This window comes from Martes martes, assembly GCF_963455335.1.
Source record: "Martes martes genome assembly, chromosome: 14".
Taxonomy (NCBI): domain Eukaryota; kingdom Metazoa; phylum Chordata; class Mammalia; order Carnivora; family Mustelidae; genus Martes; species Martes martes.
The window spans coordinates 37,260,455-37,276,671 of NC_137902.1; the positions used below are offsets into that span (position 1 = coordinate 37,260,455).

The following is a 16,217-nucleotide window of genomic DNA, read 5'->3' on the forward strand; positions in this document are numbered from 1 at the left end:
TCTCTTCTGTGTCACTATGATATGTCTGTGTGCTGGGGTCTTTTTTTTTTTTTCTTTTTTTCTAATCGTGCTTGAGATTCTTTGGATTCCTTGGATGATTATTTTATCAATTTTGAAAGATTTTCAGCTATTATATTTTGATTGTCTCTATCATTCTTTCTTTCAAAAGCTCTGAGAACATGTTAGACCTTTTGTTGTGTCCACCATGCCCTTTGTTTCTTAACCCATTTCATATTTTCCAGTCTTTTCTCTCTGTGTTACATTCTGGTAATTTCTTCAGAATTATAACCAAATGAATTTGGGGAAGAACCTTTATTTGGTTCTTCAAGAAATGAAAATGAATTTTTAAAAAATCCAACAGATGGATTAAACAGACACAGCTAATAAGGAGAGACTTTTTAAACTAGAATCTCAGAATGTTTGCTTTTGCTGGCTAACTTAGGGATAGTACCCATAGTTCAGAGCCACATTAAACTAGATTTTCAGCTTAACCTTTTTTTGACCAATGTGATGTTTGCTGCAAAACTTAATGAAATTCACTGACTTGTGGCTACAAATTATCAGTGGTAAATTTTCCCAACCTCCATTCAGTGCCAAGGTTCAAAACAGGCAGTTTTCTTTAATCCCTTTAATGGGTTTGGGGGAGAAGCATTTTATTACAAGTTCATGTTATGGTGAAGGGTCATTCTTTGGGATGTCAGCTTTATGGGCTGGGGTTTCCTATTTGACCCCTCTTCTTGAATATGCCCTGAACTTTCTTCTCTATCCCTATGTAGACTTGAAAATGGAAGCTCATAATCCTTGCCCTCAAGGCAAAAAGCTGGCTTCAGAGTTTCCTTCAACCTCTCTGGGGTTTTGCTTGGATATTTACATTTTGCGTAACTTTAGCAGCTGATTTCCACAGGCAGGCACTTAGTCTAATGCTGCCAGAAGTAGGTGCCTAACTTTCTCATACATTTTTTTAAGATTTTATTTTTAAGTAATTTCTACACCCACTGTGGGGATCAAACTCAGAATCCCAAGACCAAGAGTCACATGCTCCACCAGCTGAGCCAGCCAGGTGTCCAATTTTCTTATATTCCTGACAACATTGTTTCCTCAACATTGTTGCTGAAGATCCATACCTAAGTTTAAGGTATGTTATGATAGATATTTGGGCAAGGGGGGATGGCAGCCCTTCACCTTCTTCACAGTATCATGACTTACTTTCTGGGAATAAAAAGAGAAATTGTGTTGGTATGATATAAGGTTACTAGCCTATATGTGGGTAGTAGATTTTTCATTTAGAAAGTAGTTTGAATCCCAAATTTGTGGGAATTTTTTCCATATATGTTTATATACGTGTTAAATTTAACACTTAAGTGGCTCATTGGTAATGTTAGAATGTATTTGTATTGACCAGGACTTCAGTTGTTCCTTTGAGAAGACCAGTTATAATTCTTTGTTTCACTTTTCCCAGGAGATTTGCTTTCTGCGGGAGAAGTGGGGTTCAATCTCATCAGGGTGCCACTGCTAATTCCCAGCTAACACTGACTGCTTCTGATGAACCAGGTACTGCACTTTCTGCCATGTATCATTACAACAACCCCATGAAAGAGAGTATTGTGACTTCCTTTTAGTTTTGAGAAAATGGAGGCTTTAAAGGGTAAACATTTCCCAGGATACCCAGCTTGGAATAGGAAACTAGGACTCAAATCCAAATAGTTCAGCTTCTGATTCCTTTGCTCTTATGCTTATCCTGTCTTGCCTCCCTGGAGAACATGACACATACTTTATGTACAGGTGTAGTGGTATATATTTCACAAATTATCTAGTTTTGTCATAGAAGTCTCTATGGCCTTAGGAGAGATCCTTAGCTTATTTCCTATCACAGCTGAAACTGTAACATAGATTTTTGTTCCTGAAATATCTGTGTGAAGTGAAAAGTAGCATTCAGTCATCATATGGTGGTGTTAGGAGCTGCACACCATGCTAGTTGCAGGCCACACAACTACACAGGTGGCTCCTACACAGAAAGCCAAGAGTAATGGGTAAGGCAGATGCCAGTGGTATGATGTGAGAGAACAGGTAGGGCCCAGAGCACAGAGCACTGTTCACCAGGGAAGCTGTAAGGAGACTCTGGAAGAATGTGCATGCGGGCAGGGCCACAGTGTATTAGAGGAGGTGCAGTGTGCCTGCGAAGCCGACTGCACCTGGGAGAAGTGGGCTATGAGGATCAGCAGGAGAGCTTCGAAAACGTGGTAATTTCCCACCCCCATGTTTCCCCTTTAGCGAGCCTGCAGTGGGGCCCCGAGAACAGTTTGAGCAAGTTTCCAGCACTGCTGACACTGCTGTCAAATAGCCACAACTTGAGAAGCACTGCCTTAGAGGGACTAGCGCACAGGTGAAGGACAGCACCATAGCTAGCCTGGTGAGCTCAGCACCCACTCCCAGCCCAAGCTCCATGGCCAAGGCACACACCAAATGATAGGCTGCACCTTCTTCAGCTGAGGTTAGGTAGAAACTTTCAAAAATAACTTTACCAGGAAATTAAGAATTCCATTGAATTATGAAGACTTTAAAAATGTTGTCATTTACCCAAAACCCACTTAGGCATCCTCATAGATGTCTCTTTTGCTCCATAAACACCTTAACACCTTTTGTGTGCTGTCCACTCCACAAGCCACTGGAAGGGCAGCAGGTAACAAAGCTCCACCAGCCTAGACTTCTGTCCAATAAGGTGGCCACTAGCTATTTAACCTAAATAAAATTAGAAATTCCGTTCCTCAGTTGCATTTTCACATTTCACACTTCAGTGCCCAGTACCTGTATGTTAGCAGCAGCAGTGCAGATACAGAGCACTCCAGCACAGAGAGTTTTCTGATGGGCAGTGCTGGTCCAGTGGGTATAACAGACACTGAACGCATTTACAGATGCACTGAGTTAGCGCTAAGGGAGCAGGGTGAGGTTCGTGAGCTGTAGAGTAGAGCTCATGCAGCCTGAGCATTGTTGACAGAGTGGCAGTGGGACAGGCTGAAGAGGAACGGGTAAGGGTTTGCCTTCCAGTCTAATGTCTTGGTTCTCTTCCTTCAATTCCACAGACTGATGTGTCCCTTTCCACAAATTCCTTTCTTTAGTTCTCCTGAATGTGACTCAACACAACAGAAAGCACCATCTAGAACTGCATTCTGCAGACTGTTCTGTAGAAAGATGTCCAGAGGTGTCCCCAACTTCCCCTGCCCTAGGAGAGACCCAGTGCCCATGGGCACTGACAGTTCTGATCACTCCTGCAGTAAAGGAGCCTTAACAATCTTATTTAGGTTAGATTTCCTAACTTACAGGGCCATGTGATACAATCAGCTTGTGATACACTTTTGTATCTTAGTTTGAGGAAAGCAGTCTAGAACATGCGTCTTGTATGCTTTGTCTTGTTTTGCATTATTTATTTGAAAAGCCCTTTGTCAGAATGTCTTGTGTAGATGAGAATTCCTTGCTCATTCCTTGAAAGGCCATGGAGGACCTAGACATCCCCACACCACCTGCCAGCATCCAAGCCATCAGGCCTCGCCAGCTACGCACAGAGAGCAGGCAGGCAAGGGGAGCAACATATTCTTTTATTGATGCAAATAGGTCCAGTCACACCAACAACTGACATCCTGCGTTATGGTACAGCTTTGTACTCAGAGTTCATCTCATAATACCAAAACATCATAGGGTGTGTATCAAACCGGGAAAATAAAGTAGCAAACATAGACACTGTATCAGGTAGGTACTACAACTGATGACCCAGTGGAGCGCACATTGACATGAAAGCTCCTTAACGCAAGATGGAAAGTGTTCTAACATTGTATTCCAAATATATATTCTCGAGTTTTTAGCCTTTGTCTCAAATACATAAAGCAATATGTACTATCAAGATACAATATGTACTATCTAGAATGTCAGAAAAGTGCGAAAACACTGTGACAATACAGTGTAAATATTCTTGCTCCACCCAGGGCTGAGGGCGCCATCAGCAGTGGATCGCGGAGCCACCCCTTCCTGAGGCCTCACCACCACATCTCCAGGCTCTCCTAGGAGCTTTGGGAATTAGCAGCTAACTGCCCCATCCTCACTCAAGCATCTCAGCTTCAGGCTCCTGTGGGAGGAAGCCAGGCATGCGGAGAGCAATAAGGGTGCGTAGCTCCAAATCTGCTTGTGCAGAGTGAAAGCCCCACTGTGAGGGAGGGAAAGTCAGAGGGGATGGCCCACCTCTGGCTTTTAAGGGACCAGGACTTGCCGTCCCACAGCCAGAAAGACAGAAAATGGAGTGTACTCCTCAAGTTTGTGTGTGAAAAATACCTCCAAATGCTGGGCAGTTTTATGTGAGTGGGCTCCAGCAGTGTGGTCTAATTTTCTGTTTCAGATTCCCTTAGAGGAGCCCCTTGACCTAGAGAAACGGAGAGGGCAGTCCACTAGAATAACAATTTGTGAGTTGTTTCTTTTCACTTTGTACTGGAGTTTGAAGAACTGCTTTAAATATCCCCATCCTTCAAGTCTACTTTATATTCTCTTCATTACAGCTCGGTGTACCTGTCACAGCCTGGAAAACAGACAATTCCACCACACCCTCCCCCCGATATTACTTTAGATTTTCTCTTTTCCTAAAATGTAGTTGAACAATTTGCCAGACATATTCCAACAGAAAATGTGCTGCCCGGTATCACCCTGCCCCTCCCCAACCCCCTAAATCCCTGATAAAGGAAAATAAAAATGTAAACTTTGGAAAGCCTTTACTCAAGGTTTGCTTCTAGAAGTATGCAAATGAAGCCCCCTGGCCAGCCAAGCCCTTCCTGCTGGAACCTCTCTGGCCTAGGCTTTGAGAGCAGGTGCCTTGTCACCCAGGGCAGAGCTTTCCTGGCATTTCCCCGGCACTGGCTGCCTGAGGGCTAAAAGAATGGAGCGGGAGACCGGCCCTCCAGTACTCTCTAAGGCACTAACCCCAACATCAGAGACACTGGCTGGAAGGGCGTCCAAGCAGGCAGGGCTCACATTGGTTTTGGTTGGGTTTTTTTTTTTAATATTTTTTCATACGATGTTAATAATCAAAAGTAGAAAATAAAAATCTACATTTCATTAGAATAAGATGTTATCATGGATGCCATCTCCCATGATACTCTTTCCCACCCCTCCCGAAGCAGGGCCCTGCCCTGTTATTTAAAATAAATGACAAAAAAAAAAAAAAGAAAGAAAACCTTGTAAGTGCCAAAGGTTGATGCATGAAATAATTTTTTTTTTCATAAAAGTTATATACAAAATGGACCCCAACCAGTGAGGCCTCCTCATCTCAACCCTTATCGATCAAGATTCAAACTCAGTGCACGTGTGTGCTTCCTCCATCGTCTGCAGGCTGCATCCATGCCTTCAGGCTCTGTTAAGGAGAGTGGTCCTAGAGGTAGGCAGGGCATAAGGAAATGGTGAGGCAGTTGGCAGGCCCTTCCCCTGATCAGGCAGAGGGCAGGCCATGCTACTTGGGGAGGGCCTGGATTCTAAGAACCATCCATCAGGGGAAAGGTCAGGAACACTGACACCCGAGCCCTCAGCCTCCCACCGACTGGCAGCCTGTGTGGAGTTGTCCCTGGCTGCCTTTCAGAAGGGCATGTCCATCATGCTCCCCAGTCCTCTCCCTTCATGTAGACCCAGGCATGATACTGGTCTCAAGGGCTCACAGGCCTATCCCTGGGGCTCTCTTACCTGAGAGTCTTCCAGCTATCTTTTTCCATGTGGTTTTCAGGACCTTCACTTTCAAAGGAGGCGATGAAGAGAGCTGAGAGATGAAAAGCCCCTCAGAACCCATGTCCACATGCAGTCAGTCTGCCTACCACACCAGTTATCCCTTCCTTTCTAGGGGAGCAGCTGGGCCCAGGCAAAGAATGACCTCAGGTCTGAGCCTTTCCATAGGTCTCTATTGCCTGGAGTTCCAGGCCCCATCAGAGCTGCCAGCTTCCTGCTTAGGGGCTGAGAAATTTCCTAGTTCTGTAGCATGAACCCAACCCTGTTCTGGCTCTCTCGGGTGGCTTCCAGAGCCCCATCTCTCCTTGTCCTCATCCTGTTGTCCACCCACAGCCCACCCTCATATACTCACCCCTATGGGCTGAGCTTCCCCTGTGTGGCATGGGGACTGTGATCAGGCCTGCTTCCTTGAGGGCAACCCCTTGAGGGCAGAGGCTCGGGATGTGGGGGAGTCAGAGTGACATGTACCATGTGGAGAGGTGGGTGTGCTGCCATAGAGAGCTGGGCCTCACCTTCCTCGCTGTAGATGGGTGCCGTGAGCAGGTAATTCTGAATCTTCTTGTCTTTCTCGAAGGGACACTCTACCTGAGTCCATGTCATGAATTCATGGATCTGTCTGGAGATCTCCCAAAATTTCTGAAGATACAGAAGACCAACTAGATGTTCATAGGTCACCTTAAGCTTGAAATCCTTCGTTAGGGCAAGGGATATAGGTTTTGGTTTCATTCTGCATCCCAGTAAGACAGGACAGTGACCCTACTCAGCTGACTTTGTGGCCACGGCAGCACCTGATGCAACATCACAGCCAGTAAGTGTCCCCAAGACCACTCTGTCCTGCCCTCTGCCTAGATTATCCAGCTGCAGCAGGGTCTGTGCCTCCCTTGTGCAAGACCTGAGAAGGCCCCATATGGAACTCCAGGCTGTGGCAGGTATGCCAGCCACACCCAGCAAGATCACCACCAACCAGAACATGCCATGATCTCACTCTTCGGGGCCTATGTAGGGATCCCTAACCCCTTCCAACCCCTTACCTATGTGAGGTAAACACTGGACAACCCTACTTCCCCTACACCTCCCCAATCACTTTTGTCCTACTTTCTGCCCTTGGCCATCAACTCTTAGCTTCCATCTGGAAATCTGCTACTTCCTCCCTGCTCTGGAAATCTGCTACCTCCAAGGAGCCCTGCTCAAGCCCCTTCTTGCCTAATGCTTTCCTCACTCCCAAACCCTCAGGAGTAGCCCCTTCTGTCTCCCTGTTGAGGTCAGTGTTGGGACCAGGGTCCTGGGTAAATACAAATTCCCTGTGGCTTCAAGCCTTATTACCAGATCATCCTCCCAGAAGGATCGGGGATACCCTTGTACCTCACAAACAGCACACACAACCCACCCTGGAGCTTTCAGTCCTAAAGGCCTTTCTTTAATAGCGCCACTGCCTTGCAGCTCTAGTGGGACAGACAAATTCCACCTGCCTTAGGATAAGACTGAGGGGTCTGCCCTGTCTTGTGGTGGGACAGTCTGGCCCCCTCCCTGAGGATCACAAGGGGGCTGAGCTCACCTTGAAGTTTACATGCCCATTGGGAAGGTGGTTGGTATGGATTTTGTGCAAGAAGTAAATGTCTTTAACAAAAAGGTTGAACACAGGGATAACAATCTTCTCTCTGCTGCTGTTGGCCATCTGGGACCTTTGCGTGGCCCCCTGCAGGGCGGTACGGTAGTTGCAGAAGTTGCTGGAGGGGTCCATGTGGTGCTGTAGGCAGACAGGAGGACAAGGTGGGCAGTGTTCTCCCTGCACCTGTGACTTGCTCAGAATGCTCCTTTGCAGAGTGGAAAACAGTGATGGGAAGGCCCTTCCCCACTGGGCAGCCCTGGATGGTCATCAGAAGAGGCCTCTTTTCTAGGAGTGGGCACCTGGTTTGAGTCTAAGCATCATCAGGAGAATTATAGAGAAGTCTCACAGCTCACACACACGAACACACGCATATACCCACCTCTTCCCTACCTCTCCCCTGCCCTTCTGAGCCTGAGTCTCACCTTCTTTCTTTCATAACCTTGCTTTGCTCCTCTACTTGAACCAACACCTCCCAAAGCTGACAACTTCCATGAGACATTTACAGAAAGTGGCTTCTGTGATCAAAAATGGGGGAAGGCTATAATTGAACCTGCCTGTCTACTCTTAGGCCACCCAGATGATCCAGGGCCACAGGAATTCAAGCCAGGAAAAGACCAGTCGGCTTAACATCACCCAGCGCAGGGCACACGGGCACACTTTTGTCAAACTATTTCCTAAGCACTCTCCAGAACTTGCTTTAGGCCATGCCAGTGCTGACTAAAGTCCTAAGGGCCAAGGAGGGCTTCAGCTACCTACCTCCTAGAGCAGCCAGGCCAGCTCAACATGCCCTACACCAGATGGCACGGTGCACAGTGGGTTCTGAGCAAGGGGGCAGAGCATGATGTAGGTCCACCCCTTTGTAGGCCAATGCAGGATGAGGCTGAGGTGCCTACCTCTAAGACGTCAAACTTGGCTGTCTTGACTTTGGACCACGTTTTCTTCAGCCTCGCCACAGGACTGAGGTTCATGCCAGCTGCAGGGAACAGCAGGTAGGGTCAGGGCGGGGGTAGGCAGGCCATGCAGAAGCTGGACAGGAAGCCCCTGGGGTCTGGACACTCACAGATGATGGCCATCATGGAGTTGAAATTCCCGATGTTGAAGCACTCCCGGGCCACATCAATAAAGAACTCTAGCATGCGGGTCCGGTGCTTCTTCTTCACCACCTTGAGAGCAGCCAGACAGCCTCAGGGTGAGCCCACCACAGGAGCATCCCCTCCACCACCCATCCCTGAATGGCAGCCTGGACAGGAGCTACTCTGGGCCCTCAGAGCTGTCCAACCCAGGGCTGGGGAGGTGCTCGTGAGCTGCAGAGGTAGGAATGCAGCTGTGGCATTTTCGATGCTGGGCAGAGGGGCAGGAGAGCAGTTTGAGAGGATAGGGGAGCCCCAGGTGAACTCAAAGACCGTGCTGGTGCACTCCATGGACGGCTGTCTCACAATCACTGTGAGATTGGCCGGAGGGCGGTGGGGAGGGGGGTTGGGGACAAGGGGTAACAGGGATGTTGGTGGGCCTGGCAGTGGAGGCTTCTGTCTCCACTTTCAAAGATTCATCATCTGAGGGATACAGAAGTCAGAGCCTCAGGCAGCCCCGTGGGTTCAGAGAAGTGACGGTGCCACCCCACCCACAGGGGCCATGCAGCGCTTACCCGGCACACCTCGGTGGCCACTAGCATGCTAAGGCAGTTGAACCAGTTGTCATAGGCCTCCAGGCTATAGGTCTTGGTCAGGTCCCCTCGGCACTGGAGGAACACAGCAGGTCACAGGGAGCCTGAGGACCCTGCCAGCAGGTGCTGCCCCAGTCCTACCCCCCAGAAATGAGCAGGAGCCATGGCCAAAAGAGACAGAAGGTGACGGTGGGGTGTGGGCAACTGGACAGGTCCAGGTCTCCCAGGATGCCCCCCTCCTCAGGCTCCTGGGAGCACTGGCCCCCTGCTAGTGTGTATCACCCTGCATTGCTGTCTGCTGACCCCTTGGGGCAGGCACCAGGCCAGACCCATATCCACTTGGTTGTGAGCCTGCCCTACCCTGCACAGGGTATATACAGGTACCAGGCCCACCCTAAGGCCACCCCAGAGCCCACAGCAGCCCCTCACCCTGTGCTTGTCCCGAGAGTCCATGTGGCTGACAATCTGCATCAGGTCCTCAGGGTGAATGCTGCTGACCCTCTCCTAGGATGCACAAGGAGACAGCACAGGAGAGTGACAAGCCTGCCATTCTTGGGCAGGCCCCACAGTCAAGGTATAGGCCACGTTCAGAGTAGCAGTCAAGACCTTGCAGGTGTGTGCCACGGCCCTCCTTGATCACGGCACCCAGCCAGTGGTTAGGCCCTGCCTGCCCCTCCCCACCAAATGTACCCCCCCACACACAGGGGTCTGAAAGACACTGCCCTGAGAGGGGAGGAAGCAGGGCTTCATGTGAGTGAGGCGGAAGCCTTGGGGCAGTGGCTGAAAGGTACAGGGTATCTTCCCAGCCCACAGCATAGGCAAGCTGAGGGAACAGGGTGGGGGAAACTGGCTCTCCCCCTCCAATCCCTTCACCTGTGGGCCGGTCCTCCATCCTGGGGCCCCTGTGCAGGGCTGCTGGGATCCTGGAGACCCAGCAGCAGTGGCTGGACCTAGCAAGTAAACTTCACCCAACACCCCAGTCTGACCAGCAGAGGAGACCCTGCAGCACTGTGTTCAAAAAGATGCTGGGGGGGTGGGGTCCAGTGGCCTTGAGTGAGCATTGGTGAATACACCCCACCCCAGGCAGGGCCCCACTGCAGCACTGACCAGCTCAATGTGAGTCAGCTGCTGGGCCAGCACCAGAGGGTCACAGCACACGCCCAGGATGTCCTTCTGAGTGGCTGGCGGCTTAGCCTTGAGGACAGACCCTTTGTCCATGGCTGGTGAGCGGAGCTTCTCCCGCAGCTCCTGAAGCTGGTTTCGGGCAGCCAGGGACAGCAGCAGGCTCTGTGTCATTAGGGCAATGGCCTTCTTCACTGTGCCATTCTCCTGTGAGGGGAGGGGACAGTGAAGGTGCTGGTGTGGGCTGGGAAGACCACCATCTCTCCCAAGGAACCCATCTCCTCTAAGGATACACCTAACTTTTTTAAAGATATTTTAAAGATTTTATCCATTTATCCGACAGAGACACAGCAAGAGAGAACAGGGAGTGGGAGAGGGAGAAGCAGGCTTCCCGCTGGGCAGGGAACCCGATGTGAGGCTCCATCCCGGACCCTGGGATCATGACCTGAGCTAAAGACTGATGCTTAACCTGCTGAGCCACCCAGGCACCCTGATATGCCTAACTTTGAACCCACGTCCCTACTCAAACCTGCCACGAGCATTTGGGCCTTTCAGGACAGAATGAAATACAGCATGAGCTCCTCTGAGTCCTGGAGGGTGGCTCAGCCAGCTAGCCTGTGGGATGGGCCTCTGGGTCTGAAAGCCATGGCTTTCCCAGGGGTATCCACTTGAGCTACTTTTGGCCTTCCCACAGCAGGGAGGGGTGGGCACAGCAGGGAAGAGAGCATCTGAAAGAGCTTCCTCTACGACTAGGAACCTTCAGTCCCTGGGCGGGAGCAGCCCTGGCCCTGCCCAGAGCTCTCCCTGGACTTTCTGAGCCCTCTAGCCAGACAGAAGCTACTGAGCACAGAGAGCACCTCCCAGGTTTCCTGTCTCCACAGAAGGCCAGGAGTGAGCTGGGGGCCAGAAGTGCAGACAGGCTCTTAGAACCTCCTACTAGGTTCCCACTGCACTCACCCCAAACCCAGGTCGTCTTGTGAGGATGGACACAAATAGAGCCACCCAGCAGTCATCTTGGAACAGTGACAGCACAGAAGACCACATACAGAGCTGTCCCTGAAGACCCACCCTTCTGTGAGGGTAAACCACCTCCCCCAATCATATACCCAAGAAGATCTGCTGGAGTCCAAGGAAGACCTCACCTCATCACACTGTGTGACCCGGTGGGTGATGGCCTTCAGTTCGGCCATGGCCTTCTCATCCTGGAAGTCATAGGGGAAAGCCTCTGTCCACTCCTTTAACAGCTGTACAATCTTGGCTGAGAAGGACTTCAGCTTGGCCTGGGGCAGCAGGGCATAGAGTAAAGTCACCCTTCAGAGCAGGCAACAAGATGACAAGTGATACAAATCTCCCCATTTCCCCCACCCTGTCCACCTATGGTTTTCTTATAACTGCTATGTTTCATATTCCCCTTAGTCCAGCTCTCTTTCACTTAAATAAAATCGTTTTCAAAAAATTTGTCCTTTCACCACGACATAATAAACTAGTTTCCTTTGCTATAATTAGAAGTTACCCATTTAAAACAACAACGAGAACCAAGCAAAATTATTAAAAATGAGAGTCTCTCGCCTGTCCCCTCTCAGTTAAAAGCAGGTTAACAAGTGCTAGGAAGGGGCGTAGACACTCAGAGGCATCCCTCTCCTGACTACATGTCATTAAAGATGGGCGGGCCCCTTGCTGTTGCCCTGGGTCCACACATGTAAGGCCTGAGGTGGGTGTCCCAAAGGCTTGGGGCTGTCCCAGCTGGTCCTCACTGCCCAGCCCCACACTGTCCCACTGAAATGACCACATGTGCCCACACCCCTTCTGTGCCCACCAGGGTTCCTTCTCAGCACTGACCAGCTCCCTGCCTGCCTGTACTTGCCCAACCTGGATGGTTCTTGCTGCCCTATGGGCCTCTAGCCACTCATCCCCACATCTTTTTGCCCACATCTGCCCCACCCCTGCTGAGCTGCCTCCAGCCTGCCTGATCCTGGCCACATACCCAGCTGGTTCCCTAGCAATGGCATCTCATGCCCTCCAGAGCCTCTCCCAGCTGGCCGCCTCACTCCCTGCAGCCAGTCCTCTCCAGAGCCCGGTGCTTGTGGCATCCAGGAGGCCTTGAGGACACTTCCCCCAGATGACCACAGCACCCCACACTCAGGAGCTAGAGCCTTGAACTCAGTGGCCCTGCGGTGCATGTCACCATGAACAAGGGCTGGCAGGCTCCTCTCACGCTTCTACTGTCCCCACACTGACCTTCCGCCTATAATTTCCTCTCCCACCCACCCCACTTGGCCTTATTTCCACCTGTCTCTCCAGGAGCCTTTCCTAATCCTGTGCAATCAGTGCCTGTCTCCTTGCACCCTGGGACGGCCTCCTCTGACAAGGAGACTCAGTTCGGAGGCCTGTGCTGCAAACCCACAGGGACAGGAGGCCTGGCCTGGTGGAGGGGAGGTAGAGGACAGTCAGCAGCAAACGGGGGCAGGATGTGCTCTGCTGCAGCCCAGACTCGGCCCTGCCGGTTCTTGGACTGCACGTCTACCACCCCGTCTCCTGCACCAGACTGCGCTTCTAAAAGCCTCATCTGAAGCACATGCCTCAGCTATCCTGGCCACCCAAAGCCTGCCTCAGTCAGAAGAGACAACAGGGGCAAAGAGCCCTATTGAAGTCACTGAAAACCACTGTGAGCAGGAGTCAGCCTGAGAGTGCTACCAACTGACACCCACCCACAGAGCATGGCTTTTCTACCAGCTCGGGGAGGCCCGACACTGACCAGGATTCCTGGCATGCTGTCGGCTATGGCCCTTTCCTGGAAAGAGGTGTGAGTGCCCACCAGGTACAGTTACTTTCAGCATCCCATGAAGAGTGCTTGGCTCTGTGTGCTCCCTATGCCCCCATGGTGAGCCATGCCCTGGGGTGCCACGGGGTGCCAAGGGGGCCAGACACAAGCCAACCTTGCCCAGACCGGGAAGGCCCTCGGCTTCAGCCAGACCTGTCCTGCCAGCTTACTCCGAACACGCTTCTCTCCCAAGTGTAAGCAAGGTGGGAGCTGGGGGCACAGAGACAGGTAGCCCCCATCAGCACCCGTTACCTTCTCAGACCCCGTCTCCAGCTGCTGCCTCTGCTCCAGACAGATCTGCCCCACACGGGCCAGCAGGTCATGAGGAGGGATGAAGACCCGGGAGCTCAAGAGAAATGTAAAGATGTATGTCCTCTAAAGAAAAGAGACAAGGAGAGAGAATGAAGACTAGGTCAGGCCTGGTGTGACCCCACGCCCCCGGCACCCAGGTATGGTCAGAGCCTGTCCTGCCACCTCCCAGGCCCAGCAGCACCAGCTGCAGCCACACCTCCTGCGTGGTTTAGTGCACCTTGAATGCCCTTCCTTTTCTCTCAGTGCTACCCAAGTCCTGCCCCACCCCCCCCACCCCCCCCACCCCCACCCCCCCACCCCCCCCCCCCCGCCAACAAGGCACAGATTAAATCCCACTTCCTGGAGGCTTCCCCTGACAAGCTCAGCCCCTAGCAGCCCTGCTCTGCTAAGATTTTCCCCCACCCTCTGTCCTACCCCACGATGGGAGAGAACACCCAAGCTTGGATGTTGGTGGGATTCTCCCAACTTGTGTGAGCCTATAGCCCAGTTTACAGTGCTCCCAGGGCCAGGCTCCAAGCGTGCATTCTCCAGATTGTCACTGACCTTACCCCCGACGGAGGCCAGTCGGGGGAAGGTTGGGCCATCTTGGAGCTGGCACCCAGCAATAGGGGACTGCTGCAAGCAGTCACTAACCAAACTGTGGACCTTATCTCCCCCGGCACACCAGGGCCCCTCTGTCCCACATCCTGTGCCCTTGTCACTGGGCCATGTGGTACACGTTCTGAGGGGTCCTCATGATCTGAACTAAAAGGGAGCAGGGCCCAGGGTTTTCTGAAGCATTTTGTCTGACACCATTCAGCACCTGTGAGCACTCCACATCAGCCCCGGCTTACAGACAGGTTCGACTTGGGAGGAGAGAAGCTTCTTGGAACTCTCCTGGGGATTCTACCCCTACATGGCTGCTGTAGGCTGAGGGGCCTACCACCCTTCACCCCCATTCTGAGCCCAAAGGAGCAGGTCTTCTTTGTGCCAGTCCAAAGCAGGCTGGGCCATGTTTGCTGAGAGAACAGGTCTTGTGGAACAAGACTCAGGACTCAGAACCTCAGGCCCTCATGCAGCCTTCAGAGGCCGCTGGAGAAAACTCTCCTGGGAACAGCAGAGGTTCCTCTAACCTCCCCCCTATATACAACACATCGCATGTCCTATCCCCAGGCTGTGCGGCATGGGTGCTCAAAGATCCCAGCTCATCGGTGGCCCCCTCCTAAACAGATGGCTCAGACGTGTGATGATAGTCACGCAAACATCACACCTTGGAGTTCTTAGCCAAGGCAAGAAGAGCACACAGGGAGGAGCCCTGCATTTCCAAGGAGTACACAGATCTGCTGGTGTGCTCGCACCCCCAGCTGCACACATACATGGGGCAGAGGCAGCCGGGGAAGGCTGGGGGAAATCCAGGAACTCGGCAGATGAGCTGGAACCCCGCCAGGCTCACCAGCCCTACCCTTTTGCTCCACCGCCCCTTTACGGTCTCCTGGGAAGCAGTCTGTGACCCCAGGACAGAGTGTTTGGGTGACAGCAGAGCTGGGGTTGGAGGGGCCAGCCCCTGGGAGGTTGGTATCCTGCCCCAGGCTTCTTCAGGGCCTCAAGGCCTCTCTCCTGGCTCTGCCACCTGGCCCTCGGCTGCCGGGTCTGCACCACCAATACCAGCCCCAGTCTAGCTCTGGGAGGGTTTTCAAGTGGGATGGAGTAGACAGAGCCCCTGGAGAGAGGTGGGAGGCGTGACATGTTGGGGGCGTGGGACAGGAACACCTGGAAGCAGAGTTGGCTCCATTAGATAGAAGCTGGAGTGTAGAGGGGGGACACTCCTTCCCCAACCTCCCAGGCAACAGTGTCTGACTTGCCAAGGCCAATGAGCACAGTTCTGCCTTCAGGAGGGAGGCGGCGGCCTTTGCAGCTTGACCCTCCAAAGGGAGCAGTCAGGCCCAACACCACTGCTGTTAAGAGATGCCCCCTGTCTGAGGCAAAAGGGAAGCCACAAAGAGAACTTTCTCTCTGTTCTAAGAATGTACCGATGACATCTTGAAATGAAGAAGGAGGATTTGAGTTGCTGCTGAAGGTCAGTCCTACCCATGCACGCATGTGCTTTGGGGTCTGCATGCTGGCCAGGCATGGCAAGGCTGTCTCCCCTCTTTCTGGACTATGGCAGTTCTTGCACAAAACAAACTTCCCAGCTCAAGGACAGGACACATGCTGTGCGGACTCAACAGGATCCCAAGATAGCAGCATTACCTCTTAGACTCCTCTTCCTACCTGAGGACCCTGTCCAGAGCTCAGGTCCCTGTCCCACCCGCTTGTGTATCTGCTTCCTTGTGCCATCAAAGCCCTCTCCCAGCTGCCTGGGTTCAGCAGGGAAGTCACTGCAGATTCCTCTTCCCTAGGCTAGGGGCAGGGGGGGCTGAGGATCCCTAATGCCTGCCCCTCCCCTGCTCTGTCTGGGGCTCCCTCCCCATCCCAGAAGCAACCTCTCCTAGAACCTTGGTGGCCCCCCAGCAGTCCCACCCACCTCCAGGGCCTAGACACTCACATCCGGGTAATAGTCCACTGTGGGGACCAGGTGCTCCATCAAGGCCTCCAAGGATCCAGAGATGAGGCGTCCTTCTTGGAAGACGAGGTCCCCTGAGCTGCCAGCCCCACCTCCTCGCTCCCCCATGCTGGGCTGCACCTGTTCACTACAGCTGGGCCCAAGTATGCTGGAGAAGACGACAGATGTCTGGGGCATAGTTTCCTGGGAAAAAGAAAAAGGTATCACAGGACCAGCCACCAGGCCCTCCTCCTCCCAGGCCAGCCTGCATCCTAAGTGTGTGCAGGGGCACAGTGCGAGCCCCAGCAGAGCCAGGAGGGGCACTCCACCCAAGGGTGGATAATAGAGATCAGCTCGGGTGGGCAGACAGGCTCTTTGGCAACCCTCCAGCCACTGGTATCTGATAAATGTTTCTCCA

General features: G+C 52.2%; 1 protein-coding gene and 1 long non-coding RNA gene across 2 annotated transcripts; one reads left to right on the top strand and one right to left on the bottom strand.

Moving 5' to 3' along the window:
• Positions 1-1,132: 1,132 nt before the first annotated feature.
• Positions 1,133-4,743, top strand: LOC308355284. The gene is made up of 4 exons (XR_013967945.1): positions 1,133-1,551; positions 3,978-4,154; positions 4,385-4,448; positions 4,542-4,743. It is a non-coding gene; the product is annotated as an uncharacterized lncRNA (long non-coding RNA).
• A 304-nt stretch (positions 4,744-5,047) lies between these two features.
• Positions 5,048-16,003, bottom strand: RASGEF1A (RasGEF domain family member 1A). The gene is made up of 12 exons (XM_080823401.1): positions 15,803-16,003; positions 13,219-13,341; positions 11,288-11,425; positions 10,131-10,379; positions 9,453-9,527; positions 9,006-9,098; positions 8,421-8,523; positions 8,254-8,333; positions 7,307-7,498; positions 6,264-6,387; positions 5,713-5,785; positions 5,048-5,407 (listed from the first exon to the last, which is right to left on the bottom strand). Exons 1-12 carry the CDS (start codon positions 15,995-15,997, stop codon positions 5,383-5,385), a joined length of 1,470 nt encoding a protein of 489 aa, XP_080679527.1. The 5' UTR covers positions 15,998-16,003; the 3' UTR covers positions 5,048-5,382.
• Between the last annotated feature and the right edge of the window lie 214 nt (positions 16,004-16,217).